This window comes from Camellia sinensis, chromosome 15 (genome assembly GCF_055761805.1).
Source record: "Camellia sinensis isolate YWXY chromosome 15, ASM5576180v1, whole genome shotgun sequence".
Taxonomy (NCBI): Eukaryota; Viridiplantae; Streptophyta; class Magnoliopsida; order Ericales; family Theaceae; genus Camellia; species Camellia sinensis.
The window spans coordinates 18,883,611-18,900,519 of record NC_138975.1 but is presented as its reverse complement, the minus strand read 5'-3'; the positions used below and the strand labels follow the sequence as shown (position 1 = coordinate 18,900,519).

The 16,909-nt window shown below is 35.6% G+C and overlaps 1 protein-coding gene and 1 pseudogene across 4 annotated transcripts in view; one reads left to right on the top strand and one right to left on the bottom strand.

The window, feature by feature from the left end:
* Window positions 1-424: 424 nt before the first annotated feature.
* The window catches only part of LOC114314210 (auxin-responsive protein IAA26-like), a 47,040-nt pseudogene continuing 30,555 nt past the window's right edge, over window positions 425-16,909 (top strand). Inside the window, exon 1 of the transcript XR_014356316.1 lies at window positions 425-727. The product of XR_014356316.1 is annotated as an auxin-responsive protein IAA26-like (transcript). The remainder of the gene's footprint in view (window positions 728-16,909) is intronic.
* LOC114323786 (nuclear poly(A) polymerase 4-like) lies at window positions 4,734-12,252 on the bottom strand. 3 transcript variants are annotated; one of them, XM_082910334.1, is made up of 12 exons: window positions 11,615-12,252; window positions 11,441-11,518; window positions 10,292-10,399; window positions 9,073-9,135; window positions 8,819-8,980; window positions 7,711-7,824; window positions 7,546-7,608; window positions 7,139-7,468; window positions 6,877-7,041; window positions 5,824-6,681; window positions 5,421-5,497; window positions 4,734-5,316 (listed from the first exon to the last, which is right to left on the bottom strand). In XM_082910334.1, exons 1-12 carry the CDS (start codon window positions 11,744-11,746, stop codon window positions 5,292-5,294), a joined length of 2,175 nt encoding a protein of 724 aa, XP_082766460.1. In that variant the 5' UTR covers window positions 11,747-12,252; the 3' UTR covers window positions 4,734-5,291. The 3 variants fall into 3 exon arrangements, 2 of the variants coding, with proteins under 2 accessions (XP_082766460.1, XP_082766459.1); XM_082910333.1 differs by having other exon boundaries at window positions 4,734-5,319; window positions 11,615-12,232; XR_014357346.1 differs by having other exon boundaries at window positions 5,421-6,681; window positions 11,615-12,232.

Genomic DNA, 16,909 nt, shown 5'->3' with positions numbered 1-16,909 from the left:
AAAAAAAAAAAAAAAACTTTTTCGCTTAAATATTCACATATATATACGACATATGGTAAAAATATATAAAATTTATATATTTTGCATGTCTCCCCCATTTTTACTGCATATTTTGAAATTTTGAGTGCCAGCGTATACACTGTGAATATTGGATAGTATGAATATCAGTATTGAAAGTACAAAATCTTGTTACTTGCCGCTGTCATTGAAAACCTTGTCTGTCTATCTTGAATGCTATATTTTCAACTTTCTTTATGTTAATCTTGTTACTGAGGTCCCATTCACACATAAATTTGTGAAACATTCTGGTATGTATTGCTTTCGTTCTCACTTTAAAATTACATTTTTCTCTTCTGTTTTTGTTTCCTCTAATGTAGAAAACAATTTGATTTGTGTTTTTTATGTTGTTTGTGACTAATTGTTGTCCTCCCAAAAAACATTTCAAAACAGAACTGCTCCTGCTTCAGTGGTGGGGTGGCCTCCGATTCGTTCATTCAGGAAGAATCTTGCCAGTAGCAGTTCGTCCAAGCCAATCCCAGAATCCCAAAATGTGGTCCCAGACAAGGTTCCAAGCGAAAAAAAACCAGTTGAAAGTTCCCAAAAGGTTTCTTTGTGAAGATCAATATGGATGGAGTTCCTATTGGAAGGAAAGTTGATCTTAAAGCTTATGATAGCTATGAAAAACTCTCCTCTTCTGTTGATGAGCTCTTCAGAGGCCTACTTGCAGGTCATTTACATTACTCAACTAAAAATTCTCCTAATATGGTTGGTTTATTTAGAGATTTTTTCGCATTTAATACTTTTTTTTTTTTTTTAGGATTGCTTGTCAACAGCAGGAAACTCTTTTGACGTTTCTTCCTCAGAAGCTCAATCTTGCTCTTAAATACGTTTGAACTTCTCAAACATACAAATCTCAAAAATCTCAAAAAAACTCAACTTGTTTTTACTACTCTTTGTATTTGTATAATATCTAAGACAATTTGTAGTTAATATCAATTTCTAATATTTATTCTTATTTTATCACATATATTACATCTAAGTATATAAAAATATTTGTTTAGAATATTTTTGCATATTTAATATATAAAATTTATACAGAGTCCCGTAGGTGCTCTCAACCTTGAAAGTTTCTATATGTCCACACTTCTCTGCCTCGTGCATCTAAGCCCAACACTTTAGGGGGTCTCAATCATTCTTGTTTAGTCTTAGATTGCATTTGCCGAATTATATTGTGTGATTATTTTTGATTTGTTATTCCCAAATTGCCATACTTAAAGATTACCAATTCATAGATCCAAACATAACATACTTTACATACTTAACGCTGCGTTTGGTTGGAGGATTTTGAGAGAGATTTGGAAAGGAAAACGGAAAAGGTAGGTGAAATGTCAATAAAACATGCCTATATTTCACCTAGTTTCATACACCTTTTCCCTTTCCCTTTCCAAATCCCTTTTCAAATCCCCTAACCAAACACAGCATAAAAGTTCTTGCATTTTTGGCACTTTACTTACTATCATATATGATATACTATAAATTAGGGGTGGGCACGGGTCGGTTGCGGCCACAGAACCTCCAATCCGTCATCCATCTGTTAGATTGGTGGATTGGAGAAAATCAATCCGCATCCGTCTGCCAATCCGGCGGATGTGGATTGAGCGGATTGGCGGTTTGGCGGATGGATACGAATCGGTTTGGCGGTTTAAAATTTTATAAATTTTTAACATAATTCAACTTGTGCACTTCCTCAAAAAAAAAAAAAAAAAAAAAAAAGAAGAAAGAAAGTATTACAGTCAATGACTTAAAAAAGTATTACAATCACTGTATGTCTTATTTAAAGAAAGAAAGTTTAAAACTTTAGAATATCACGATCACTGCATGCCTCATCTACATATTAAATTTGCAGTATGATTCATCCACATAAAGTATTACAATATGTGATTCTTAAAATATAATAACAATTCAAACCACCAAAACCATGAACAGAACAATAGTAGAGATTGTATGTCTCTGTATTGTCACATCTATATATGTTTTTGAAAACAAAAACCAACCAGCATATATCATATTTTTTATTTATTATTTTTAGAATTAGATTTAAAAACCAAAAAATATAGATAAATAATACGTTTATTTTTTTCAATTAAAAAAATATATTCAAGTTGAAAACTTTTTTTCAACAGAATATTTAAACTCTTTTTCAATTGAAAATACAAACATAATATTTAAACAAATTGAAATCACAAAGTCCTATAAATTACTAGGGGTGCTCGCGATTTGGCGGTTTGGCGGTTCGGTTGCGGCCAAAGAAATCTCAAATCCGTCATCCGTCTGCCAAATTGGCGGATTGGAGAAAATCAATCTGCAACCGTCCGCTCGTCATTACGCATCCGTCCAAAATGCAGCGGATCGGTTCGGTTCGGTCGGTTTTGGCGGATCGGTATATCCGCTGCTCACCCCTACTATAAATCCATGGTATCTTGCTAAAGATTTCATGTTTCTGCAATTTTATGTACTCAAATGTCTAAAATTTGAAACGTGTGAATTAGATTCAATCATACTAAGGTCTCATTTGGCAAGAAGCTAATATAGGCAAAAAGTCATACAAAAAAATTCAAATTCTTGCATATTCTCTAATACTTTTTGCATGTTTTTTTCGTAAAAAATTAAAAAGTCATACCCAAATATTTTAATTTTTTCACCTCGTACTCTTAGCCAAAACGCCACTTCTCAAACGAACCATAATTTTAAATTTACAATGAAGATTGTATTTGCACTTCTCAAATATAATCACGAGTTGTGATGGAATCTAATTCTCATCTTTCAAATTCTGGATGCTTTCGATCACGCATGACCTTGAAATTGGGTTTTTCCTTATTCCATATTTCACATTGGGTTGGCTTGTGTTTCTCCTAATTTGGGTTTCTTATACATATCATTTGCAGCATGTTTGTATCCACTGTAAAAAGGCTCCGCGTGTTGAAAAGCTCTGAGCTCTCAACACTGCGCTGTGAGTTTTCTTATTTACTCCCCTTGTGAGTTTGGTGTTTTTTTTATTTCATTTTTAAAATTTTGAAATTGGGGATTTTTTGCTTTTTCAGTTGGCAGTAAGCAAGAAAAGATCCAACTCGATGCTGCTTCGAAATGAATCTGAAGAATTTTCACTGTTAGTTTGGAGTAGACTTTGGTTTGTGAATTATATTTTCTATGGCTGGGCCAGAGAGAAAAGTGAGGCATTTGTAGTTAAATATTTCCAGCTAATTGTTGTATTTGGGAGGATGGATTGACTTGTTTTTCTTCAACTTATCAATATTTTTCTTCTCATGCATTTTGTCTTGAAAGAAAATAGGAGGGAAAAAAAAAAAAAAAAACCTAATCATGTGGATGCATAAGTTTTTGTTCTTATTTTTGCCCTCTATTTGTTGTGAGGTAGAATTAATCACTTAAGGTGGACTATGGAGGTGAATTGTTCCAATATATATATATATATATATCTATGAAAATAGAAAGTTGCAACCGAAATAAAGTAATTTTGTTTGCTATTTTTATATTTTAGATGTGAAAACTTCTTTTTATTTTTTATTTTTCAAATTATGTAGATGTCTCTTTTGCCCTGACGTTGAAAATACAGAGCCAAAAGTGAAAAGTGGAAAATAAAAGAACCAAGACTTATTAGTTCTTGTATATTCTCAATTGTGAATGCATTGATTAATCAGAATTCCAAGCTGAGCTAAAACTAGAGTACTAGAAAAAAAATTTAGATTAATTAGTTAAATTACAAAATTAATAAATTTTTTCCATTCTTTCTGTAATTTTGAGTCCACTTAAACATGAGAATGGATAAACAATCTACAGGGATTTGATTATCCCACGGCTAAACATAATGAGTAAATTACACCTTTCTTTGGCATTTGAAGTTTTTTTTTTTTATTTATAAATTTTAGTCCTTCATACTCCATTTTTTTTTTTCCTTCTAATTTACTCCTTAAGCTTGAATACAAAATACAAAATTAGACAAATATATATTACATTATTAATTAACATATGACAAAAAATTTTATTATATTACGATTCAAATGTCAAAAATGTAAATATTATATAATAAAAATATTTTTATGTAACGTGACTTAATATATCAAATTTTTTTTTTTTTTTTTTTAATTTTCAACGAGTTAACATGAGTTACCTTGAGTAAATTGAAAAACACCCAAAACATAAAAAGACCAAAATAGAAAAAAAATATCCAAACAATAAAGGCACAGTGTAATTTATCCAATATAAAATACCAGCCAATCAAAAGTTTGATGCTCAATCAAGTTCAACTGTAATCAGACATACTGTACTTCAAACCCCAATCACATTATTCACTAATACCACAGATTCAGTACATCTGCTTTACCGATTTACAACTTGAGTGGCCAACATTCATGCCCAAGTGTGTAGAAACTTGATACTTTCAAGGCTATATTCGGATCATAAATTTAAGTACAAGTTTATAAATGAAAATGCCGGAGAAAAATGTGAAATACAATTATTAGCTTATATTCTGTTCACATTTCCCCTCTATTTCTTTTCTCTACACAAATCCCTATATCCAAATCAAAGACCCAAACCCAGCATAAGCAATTGATGCAATGTGACGTACTAGAAATAGATCATTTCAAATATGCTTCATACAAAGCAAAATCAACCTCTTTGGCCCAATCAAAAATGTGTAGAGAGAGAGAGAGAGAGAGAGAGAAGTTTCATATATAATATATCATTACAAGAAGCCAGCAAAGTGTTCAAGAGTAAAAGATAAAATGAGAACAAAGAAATAAACTAGAAAACCCCTTCCCCCCAAATACTCTGCTATCTGAGTTAAGACTCCCCAACCCCCTAGTATTGTATATTATATAATACAAAGTCCTCCCCCAAAATCATTCAAAAGACACTAGGACAGTTTACCACATCCACAGAGACAAAAAGTAAAATGACCTAACATTACCGAGACTGCTAAGCCTACTAGAAAAGCATCCAAAATCTTCTCCAGGAGCATTGGAAGCTTTGCTCACTACTTATGCAGCACAGCAAAGACGCAACAACTAAAAACTGTACACATCCGCGCTCTTTGGACTTGGTCGCCACCCCACAAAGTTGAACACACACACAAGCATGCCTGGAAAAAAAAGTAACAAATGAAAGCCAGCAATGTAGATAGTACTTACCCCGAACTGCTGGCTTTCTGTCTCTCCTGAGAAAACACGGTTTTAGTTTTAGGGCAAGGAATTCAACTGATACATACTTCTCTTTCATGCTGTTGATGTCAGGCTCATCCTGCTACACAGACAGACAAAAAACCAGAAAGAGCACTATAAAAACGAAATTGACATAAAAAAATATCTTACAATAAATACTATTCAGAATTTCAGAACACATGCCTGGTCACCGTCTTCAGTACAGATTGGGAATTAACGCCACCCTTGGCTTTCAGTACCATCCCAAGTGCAGCATTTGGCTTCAAGAAACAAAAGTGACCCAACAAAATTAGAAAACGGTTGTGTTTTCAAAAACAAAAATAATGCATGGTTCGAATGTGCAACAATAGTTTTTGAAAATTCAAAAATAAAATGAAAGTGTTAAATAAAAAGGGGCGTTTCTAGAAAACGTTAGATTTCTGTTTTTTAAAACAAAACAGAAAACAAAAACGATACCAAACGAACAATCTCCCAAACAAAGAATGAAGTTGTTAGGAGTGCACATGGTCCATTTTCCAACTTGAACGAAACAGATTAGTAAATGAACTGGAAAATGTAAAGTAAAAAAATAACTTATATTCGAAACCTCCAACTCTTCCAACAATCCATTCTGAATTACTCTGCCACCAAACACTTCCGAGCCCGCCTCGCAAGAGTCCCCCTGGGAAGATCCCTGGTTGTTACTCCCTGCATTACCCTCACTGTTACCCGCAACAGATTCAAGCCCAACATCCTCGCAAGAGTTGATCTCACTGGCAAGGTTTGTGACGACACTTGAATATGAGATCTCTTTATCTGATTTAACTCCATCTGTGCTGGCCTCTTCACTGCTTTCCATCTGCCGCAGCACTCTCCTAGTAGATCCACTTTCACCCACTTCAGCCATGCCAACTTCACATGTTCCATTATCTGAACTTCCTTTTGTTCTCACAGAACCCAATACCATAGAGTCCTTAGATGCCCTGGCAAAACTATCACTAACAATGTCAGGAGAAATTGAATCCCGTCTCTCGGTTTTAATTGATTGCCGTTTCTCTGGACTTTCCTCAGAATCTCTTTTCCTCTTGAAGCCTCTTTCGCCAGATCCAGACCTATGAACTTCACCATTTTCTTGAGATGGCTTTTCAGGATGCTGCTCAGTCATTAGCCTTGGTTGTCGGGATCGTCTATAACCTTCTGGGAATACAAAAGATGGAATTTGCTTTCTACGAACATGAGAGACGTAGATTTCCATCCCCGGCTTCCAAAAGTTGTACTCATCAACTCTGTGCCTGAACTCATCAACTGTACCACAAATATCAAATTGCTGACCTTCTTGGATTACCTCACCTTGCTTCCTCTGCAAACCCATAAAAAACGCACAATGGGAGCACTGCTTTGAAGAATCAACATAGTCATGCGGATATGGATGACACTGCAATTTCCCGTAAGTGGCCCACTCTATCTGCAAATTTTGAATCATAAACATAAATAAGAAAGAAAAATAGGTGGGGAATCACTTTCTTTTGCGTCTCTTCTACAACAACCACGAAGATAGAGAAGCACTTTTTTTTTTTTTTGGATAAGTTGGAGAAGCACAACTTAAAAGTTAACCGAAGCTCCCTCTCGCCATTAACAGTTCGAAAGGGATGGATATTACCATCAGTGTCAGCTGCCTTAGCCGGGATTCAACCCAGCCTTTCCAAGAACGCAAATCATCAGTGTCAGCAGCAACTATGTCAACCTGCAGATAGTTTTTATAGCTTTCAAAGAACAAATATGGCTCAAACAGAGCACTCCACTGGGCTTTATTCAGCTCTATCTCCTAGCACAGGCAAGATCAAGGGAAAAAGCTGATATCAGTAAAATAACACTCACCATAAGACTACACTTAAATTCAAGGGAATTGTTCACCTACTCACCTCACAGATCTTGTTACCAAATTGGAATTGCTCCATCATGACCCTGAGAGTACTTACTGAGACATTGTAACTAGAATTCATGCAAGGGAATGCAGGTGTTATAATTGGCATATGATGAAATCGGTCACGAGGATTTTTACGAGGATCCCACACAGAAAAACCAAGTTCATCTTCTTCTATTCCACAAAGCATTACAGGATTTGGCCAACGCCATTGTGTATAAACCCTGAAAAATCGTGAAACCAGCATACTGGGAACTGCATTCGGATAAAGCTGACACACCTGAGCTACAAGGAGAGCCCAGTTCACACCACCAAGAAAACCAGTCACCTGCAGAAGGTGAGAAGAAAATACTATCTGTAGGACCCATTGGTAAGAAAATAATGCTGAAGGAAGAAGCCACTTACATTCGAATAAACACCACGCCTTTTGGCCCAAAACTTTAAGCAGCGGAGCGTTGTGCGAAAATGCTAAAATTCAGAAACAGATTAGACATTAACAAGGGCTAAGAAGACTAAATCAATGATAATATATTTCCCCAAAAACAACATACTAGCATTCATGATTATTACCTCAAAATTTGGCACAAGCTTAAGAATCTGGTCTGCCACCCTACAGCCATTGAGACTCCGAACAGTTGGCTCATCAACATTGTACAACACAGACACATCCGAGATATCCAAATTCTGTTCACAAGGTAATAATTACCACATTACATAACAGGAAACCAAACTTCAAAACTAGAGGAAGTCCATAGCATTGCAAAGTTTGAATAAACATAGTAATGTCAGCATTATCAAAGTTTCAACAAGAGAGATACTAATTATGCTACATCTTAGCAAGTGTGCATTTATGAAAATAATGCTACACAAGTGAGATACTAATTCAACATAAGAAACAAAGGACTGTCTTCATTACAACCCCATTGCATACACCACCACATCACATCACATACTGTATACACAGCTCCATGCCGCAGTTCTGTAAAGCGAATGCAAGCATCTAAAACGTGTGACAATAAAATTCAGTTCGTATTCTTTTTTTTTTTTTTTTTTTTCCTGGCTGTTGCAGATCCCTTGCACAAAGAAGGCTAAGCATCTGGACAGGCAAAGGATTGAAAACATTTGAAAAAGTTTCCCCTGCCTCCATATCGATTTTAACTGTAAAGGATATTCTTCTCACCAACTGATCACATGCATTGCGGTGTCAAATTGCAGGGGGCAAGTTAAGCTCAAGACCACAGTTCTGCTAGAAGATATAATGCACATGAGGAGCAAGAAAAACAAAATTTCTAATCTACTTCCTTTTACAATTGGATCAGGTCCATCTCTTTAATTGCATCAGTTTCAGACTAAGAAATACTAGAATGTGGACAAGCAATGGCACAGACACACACACTCATCGTATATCAAATTTGAAATTGCAGACACAAGCATATATTCACCTCCAAATATATATACAATACAAGTTTCAACAAAATATCACTCACGGAGAAGTTCACCAAAAAAATTAAGATTCTATCACAAACCAAAACATTCACATCCCATTTTCCTTAATTATAAAGAAGAAATCCTGCCTCGCATAGAGTGCCACCCCAACAAACCAGAAAAGCTAACAATATCAACAAAAGTTACTACATATAAGGCCACCACATTAAACATAATTTGATTAAACACTTACTTCTGGGACAACCAAAAGGGATATACTTGCATAAAGAAGATCAATTGATACTCCATTGAACTTAAGTTTCATAACTGGCACATGAGCATCTGGAACTGGTTGCAGTTCTGTAACTTCTTCCATCTCAGCCAGAATGTCATGTAGTATAAAGAAGAAATCTTTCTGATAAAGACAACAAAGTATTAAATGAAGATACAAGTAATACAATCCAACTTCATAACACGTTAATAGAAATCACCAAATTCATAATTTACCTCCCTATTCACATAGGATGGCCCAACACATAACGTATCTATGTCAGCTCCAGGACCATGTACCTATCAGAACAGCAAGCTTACACTAAATGATCATAAATAACAAACAGAGCATACAGTGTGACCACCAGATTAAAAGCACATAATAAATAAATAAAGTTATAAAAAAAACAGCATGCTGATATGCAAAAAACATGTGCAAACAGGATGTCCAATAATGTTTCAGAAGGTAAACGAGCAAATAACGGAGTGAATTTATCTTCAGATGAACAAAAGATTAGTAGAGTGTGCACTAAAATCGCCCACGGGTGGTTTTTGTTGTTGTTGTTGGGGGGGGGGGGGGGGGGGGGGGGGTTGTTGTGGTGAAGAAAAAAGAACAATAAACATATGCAAGTGAACAATGAAGAAATTTGGTTTAAAATTCCTCGTTAGGATATCTAATGGAAAAAACTTATCTACTGTCACCATCTCCCACGCCCAAATTTACTAAAGACTATTGAGTGCTTAGTCAAGACAGAAAATCAGACATAACTAATTTAGACCTTAGTAATTGAAACACTAATTGATCCATCCATCAATACATATAACCATTAACCACTACTACCCTTTATAAGATTGAACAAGAGCTAGTTTAAGACTGGAAGAATCAAACCAGGCACAATCTATAATTTCAGTCAAATTTTAAAAAAAATCTTATAGTAAGAAAATTGCTATTCTACAAGGGCTTGCACCCTAGTTTACGAGCACTCGCTTAACCTACAGGTTCCAAACAAGTAAGACTCCTGTCAACCAAAAAGGTAAATTACCAAACCTCTCAGGTTGTCCATCAACCTCTTAACCCCCCCACCCCCAACCCATTTTTCTGTGTCGCTTTGATTCTTCAAGCAGCATGCATGGGAAGGGTGGGTTTCTAAGAAACCTCTTAAGCCTTCACCTGAAATCAACTGTGATCAAAACTAGGTGGAAGAAAAGGTAGACCAACTTTTACCCTAGCCACCAATTGTACAATAAAATGTTATAAATTTGTAATGCTAAACACTAACATCTAAATCCTGCATATGCACTGAATTGAAAATTCTCAACCTTAATCTTGCAAGGCAATTCATGTGACCTCTACTCAGTTTGTATAGCAATCTGAGATAGCCAGAAAATTATTTTTTAAAAAATAAAAAAAAAACTCACACCCCAAAGAGACAAAAGCTAACATAAATATGCTTACACCAAGTCGATAAGAACCAAAAGTCAATATAACAGCATTTGCATCCTCCACCATCTGATCAGTGTACCCTCTCAGCCGAGTAAGTTGCTTCACCCAATCTTTCACAATCTAAATAAATAAAAGAGTACATCATCATAAATAGCCCAGAACAAAAACAATAGTTTAGAGTTAACATAAGAGTAAAAGAGCATATAACTAACTAAATGAGATATCCACTACAGAAGTATATAGAACAAAAAATTTAATTGTATTAATCCGTTGCTTAGTAAAAGAGAAAAGAGAAACATACAAACAATAAATTTATCACACTACACATTAATCTCATTTGTTGTTCCTATTCAATATTCTATTTTGTTCAATAATATTTACTTGTTGCCCAATTCTTTGAACATAGAGATGAGTCATCTGACCAATCAATATGTATTCGCCAATACCAATTGATGGAGAATTGCTCCATAAACAATGTGAAAACTAGAAACTATGCAGTTTGATTACATCCAACATGCCCTTGATCAACAACTTCCATGACCTTTGACAAACCTACTACTGCCACTGTGATCACAGCCTTCCAAAATCTGGTTCCCACTAGCGTTCACACTGAGGTACACCCCTCACCCCCATATCCAACAGTTTGGAATTCCAACCATAAAAGTATCAGGTAACACCTTGAGCCTAGCTGACATGCCAATAAAAGTATGGTTATTTATCTCAGTTCGAAACCACTGCTGTTAATTTTGATGTTAATGCTTTTGAACAATCAAAACTATTTAACAACATCATAGGGTGTCAACAAGCTAATCCCCAATTCATAATAAACTCACTATTTTCTTCCTTCAGAAGAAGTTTTCAACATGAAGTCAAATTCACTGAACCCAACTGATCCACACTGTGTAAAAGGCCCACTCGGTCACCCACCCGGCAAAGAAAGGGTAAACCTCAATCTCATATGTTCATAAATAGTATAGTTGACAAACTTTAACCCATTCCAGTGTTCATATCATAAAGCCTAGTTTGTGCTTTCCATGTATAAATTTTCTGTTCGCATAAAATCAAATACTAACAAATTCAACATGATTATTCAAGTAAATTGATCACAAGACTAAACTCCATGCAACAAAATATAAGTAGACCCATTAAAAGTGCAATTACCTCCTTGATACGACCAAGAACCGCTTCTCTCTTAGCAGCTTCTTCCTTGCTTTCGTATAGCCCGACATCAACCAAAAACTTGAATACAAAACACAAAAATTTCAGCAAAAAAAAAAACAAAAACAAAAACAAAATCGTTCACGAAAAACCCGAAAAGAAAAACAATACACAAACCTTCTCCAAATCCAAAGTTCTCTGTAAATCAGTCTCCGAAGGCCCTGCCTTAGATAACGGCTTCGTAACACCGAACTGCTTCGGCGATTGTGGCGGCAAAGGCGTAGCACTCGAACCCTCCGAACTCACCATTTTTTTAAAACAAAACCCTAGCCTAACCCTAAAATTCAAAATTCAAGAAACCCCCTTAAGCAAAAACAAAAAAAAAAATCCGAATTTTTTTCTTCTTATTCAGTACCGATTCAAATAATCAAACCCTAAAATTTTCATACGAAATAGCGAAACCAGAAATCGCCAGGAATCTTGTTTGGAAGAAAACCTAAATCTCATAAAAACAAAAAAACAAAAACCAGAACATTAAAGCGCATGAAACCCTAGATCACAATAGCATAAACGCATTCACCACCGCGATTTGAAGAGATCCAGTGAACCGACAATCTAATCGAAATCTGAGAGAGAGAGAGAGAACGCGTTCAGATGAGGTTCAAACGCGGAACCGGAGAGACTTTTATTTTGTTTGTTGAGGGAGATATTAGTTATTGGGGACTGTTTGGGAAGGCCGGTGTGGTGGTGTTGTAGTATTTATTTCGGCTATTCCTATGCAATTATGGATATATGATGATAAGTTGTTATGAAAATATCTGAAACTCGTTTGAGAATATTATTTTTTAGTTTAAAAATTATAAGTTTATTAAAAAAATTAAAAAATTAATAATTTATATAAAAAAATTTATTTATTTTTTGTATATTTTTTTATAAAAATTAAAAATTTATCTTAAATATATTAATTTTTTTATCATATTTTAACTAAAAAATTAAAAAATTACTAAAAAAGTCTGTTTCTAAACGAGGCCTTATTAGGTGAAAGATCTTAGGTGATGTTTGATTGTCGGTTTACTTAGATTTGCCCCCCTGGTGCGATGTCTCGGGTCTTATATTTGAATAATATTATGTAGCAGGGTAGTGTACATTACTTTCAATATTTTATTTATCGTATTAAGTCGTTGAGATTTCTTTCTACTCTTGCTTAACTTTTTGTAACTTTTTCGGGTTGAAAATTTTGATTTTTGGCCATTAGAACTTGTCTTGGGTTGCAAAATAAAAATTATGAGTTTCTGGACAAAATCACTCGTATGGATTTGACAACCGCTCAAGCGGATCCTCACAGGATTTTTCAGAGTTTTTTGGGCAGAAAATAGCTTGAGCAGATTTTGGGTTCCGCTCAAGCAGATTTTGATAAATTTTCTAGATTCCTTTCTAGAGCAAACCATACGTAAAGGCAAAAAAATCAGCGAAATTCAAACCGCTTGTACGGATTTTTGCGCGTTTGTCTCGAATTTCGTGTTCTTTTCTTCAAAATTGATGCAAAAAACTTGATAAACACAAATTTTCACTTCACTCTCTCTCTCTCTCTCTCTCTCTCTCTCTCTCTCTCTCTCTCTCTCCCTCCTCATCTTTTCTCTCCATTCTCTCTACAAATACACCCAAATCCAAACTTCTTTATAAGATATAGTTCAAATTTTCAAGAAATTGATAAGGCTTTTTTACCAAATCGGTTAGGACGACAAGGGCTATGTTTATAACCGATTGGATCAAGTTTTCACTAACTTTAAGTTCTAGGATTTTATTCCTCTTCATCTCCCAAGCTTGAGGTAAGGATAATCTTTAAGTTATATATATGTTTTTTGCAAGTTTATGCTCATTTGTAGTATTTCTTCATGTTTGGGTCATGATTTTGGATTGTTGAACCCTAGATGATTGTATGAGTGGAGTTTATCTAATTTTTTTCCAAAGCTTTTGAGAATATGAGCTATGTTCTAAGGTCTGAGTGTTGTTTTGAAAAAATCTTTTCAAAAATGGAACAAAAGCATTATTTTGGTCGAAACCCTAGAATTTGAGGATTTTGAAAAAATGTTGAGATATTGTAAAATTTAAGGTTGATAAATTGTTATGTGAAGAAATAATGGAGAAATTTCTATGATTGTATTAAATGAGGAATTTCATGGAGGAAATAAAAATTGTTGATTTTGAAGCTTATTGTTGATTTGTCTTGACAAACCAATGTTTAGAAAATGATACTTAACATGTGGAGAATACATGTATGTTGATGTTGTTATATTATCTCTTGGAAATATATTATGATATTATATTGATAAGAGATGTGAAAATTCGATCACAATAGAGGATTGTGTGGTTTAATTAAAAATGGAACTTATAAATGTATTGTTTCATTATTGCATTGTCATTCCATTTTATCATTGTAGCAATTGATTTTGAATCTTGCATTGGAGAAATATTGTTTTGAGAAAGGAAATTGCTTATGAAACAAGAACATTTTGGATTTGTTTTTGGATAAATACGTTGATAAGTTCGGATATGAGATGTGGTTGGTATTGGTTAAGTTGGCCTGAGTGTTCATGGAGAAAGACCTAAAACACATGTGGAGGAGGTACCCTGTGCCTTTCGGTTAGCAACCAATAAAGTGGAGATTGGTAGTACTTGTTATGCCTACTTGTAGACACCAACCTAAGAATTTCCTGAGTCGTATTTACCATTCCTTGAACTACATTAAAGTTATTAAATTATTGTGTTTTCAAATTGCATTGAGCACAAGATTTTCAAAGGAAAGAGATATATGTTTTGAACATGGCATGACATACGTATTCATCTTTGGAGATTGTATAAAATGTATATACTTTGTTAAAATTTTTCCTATTGGGTTTCGTGCTCACCCTATGGGATTTTGTGCAGGGAAAGAGATGTGGTGATTTCGCGGAGTTAAAGGCATGGAATGTATTTTTGAAAGTACAATACTCTTTTCTCTTGTTGTAATTATTTTGACAAGCCAAGGGTTTTACATGTATGGGTTCGAAAACAATTATTTTGTGTAACTGGGCATAAGCCTTGGAAATTGTAGCCATTGAGGGCATTGAATTGTACTTGATAGATTGTGCCACATGCTATAGATTCATATTATAGGAATGTTGAATGTATAACCGCATGTGAAATATTTTTTGTAAATCTCTTGAGTTTAATGAATAAAAATGTTGGTGATTTAATAATGATGTAAATTGTGGGACTTTATTTTATGTATACATTAAGCAATGGAAGTTAATGTAATTGGAAGTTAGTGAGTACTTATTATGTGAGTGATTTTCTGACTACACTGCCAACTCAGTAATCAGTTGGAGAGCACTGGCAGAATAGATGACATCTAACTGACTTGCAACAAAGAGAGAAGATTCCAGCGGTGGTTCGTCCACCCGGGGGCACTCCGACGATCAAGTCAGTATATCTCTCAAAGATAATTAATTGCTAAACTCACTGTTCAGAATATAAATTGCGTACCTTAGACCCATGGGGGTGCCTTTCTTTTATAATCAATTCAATCCTAGTCCCAATAGAAGCCTAGCTTCAATGGACCTCTGCTCAGTGCTTATCCAGGACTTTTTAATAGATAGAGATAAACTCTCTAAGAGCTCTATCCTTATCCAAGCTGAGTCCCTTTATCATTCTAGGATTCTTGTGCCCTATCCGTTTATCCCAAATTCCGATATCTTCGGAGTTAACCTCGGCCTTGCCGAGATAACCTCGGCATCATGACCAGGACACGTGGCACCTCGGCTGACACGTCGGCGTCACCTTGGCCACGTGTTGGTCCTTAGAAAATATATCTCCACAACTGTCCCCTAGGTTCTATTACCTCGGCATTCTGAGGTGATGGAACCTATATCAGTACTTCCTGCCAGTACATCGACTTAAGCCGAGATCATCATTATAGGCCGACATGTCTTCTTAAAAGGATCAAGAATTCCAGGAACTTCTTCACGCTTATGAGCTGTTATACATAACAACTCAACCGTTTTAGCCACGCGTATTTCTCTTATTGGATCGTACTGGATACGAGCCTGTAAATCGAATCATTCTCGCGTTTACATGCGCTGTCCGACGCATTCGTTGTTCCAGGCGCATTAATTGCTCTTTTTGCAGCCGTTTCAAGTTTTTGACAAAACTTGCTTCTTTCCCCCGTCTTTTCACTTTACACTTTCGTGTCTGAAGCTTTTTTTTCTCTTTCTAACTTTTCCTTTCAAGATCCTCCATTGCTTTAGCTTCCAAAGTTCTGCAACTCGCTCCGTCCATTTCCTCCGGCGAGGTTCTTGCTAGTCTGCTCTATTGCCGCCATTCTTCTGACTTCGGCGATCCCAACATCGGCTTTTTTCCTCTGGTAAGTCACCATTTCCTCTCGATTTAACATCTTGTTTCAGTTTTTGAAGATATCTTGAATTCCTATTATTTTTGCGAACTTGCTTGTGACTTTTCATGTATCTGAGTATGATTGCTTCGTGATTCTGTTTTTGCCCAATCTCTTCTTGAGTATTCACAACCTGCACACACATTTGCCCATTTTTGCCATTGTTTTTGGCCTTATATCCTTTCACACACTCTGCCACAGTGTTCTTGGTAGTTCACCCTTGTTCTTGATTCTGAAACACATTCTTGTTTTCTGTTTTCTATGTCTTTTCTAGATTCCTGCCTTCAATCTTTGTTCCCACAGACTTAGGTTTTGGGATTTGTTTGTATAACCCACAAATTCTTAGAAAAAACTTAAACGAATTCCTTTTAGATCCATACAAACCCTTACCACAGTACAATTTTAGGTTTTTAGCCGAGGTCCTTTAAACCCTTCGAAATACTTCTTCTTGAAATCCGATACCTCCATTTAAGCCAACGTCATGGGTATATGGAAGCAGAGGGTAGATACCCCGACAAAATTAGAATACTTTAGGCGAGAGTTTTCCATCCCTGCCGACGTCCATCTGAGGTTGGCTGGGGAAGACGACTTTATCATGCCCACAGCTGATTCCATGCCTCTTATTGTTGTAGCATTCATCGAGTGTGGACTTCGGCTCCCACTCAATGTCCTTTTTCGTGAGATCATCCATTATTATAAGTTGAACTCTATGCAGCTTGCCATCAATTCTTACCGAGTCATAAACGGCATAATTGCTTTAGCCAAATAAGAAAATGTTAGGATCACCTTAGCCAACATCCAATACTGCTACACCATGTGTGGCCTCAAAAAAGATACAGGCTACGTTTACTACCTTAAGCCGACGTCTACAGAGTATAAAATCTTAGCCGACCTCCCAAACTCCAACAAGGGGGCTGGAGATGACTATTTCATTACCTTAAGGAACTGGGAGTTCGCTCCAGACGAGGACCTCCATCTCTACCCTCTTCCTCGATCAGTTTTTGTAGAGGGTAATGGTAAGAGCCCTGTGTTTATACTTACTT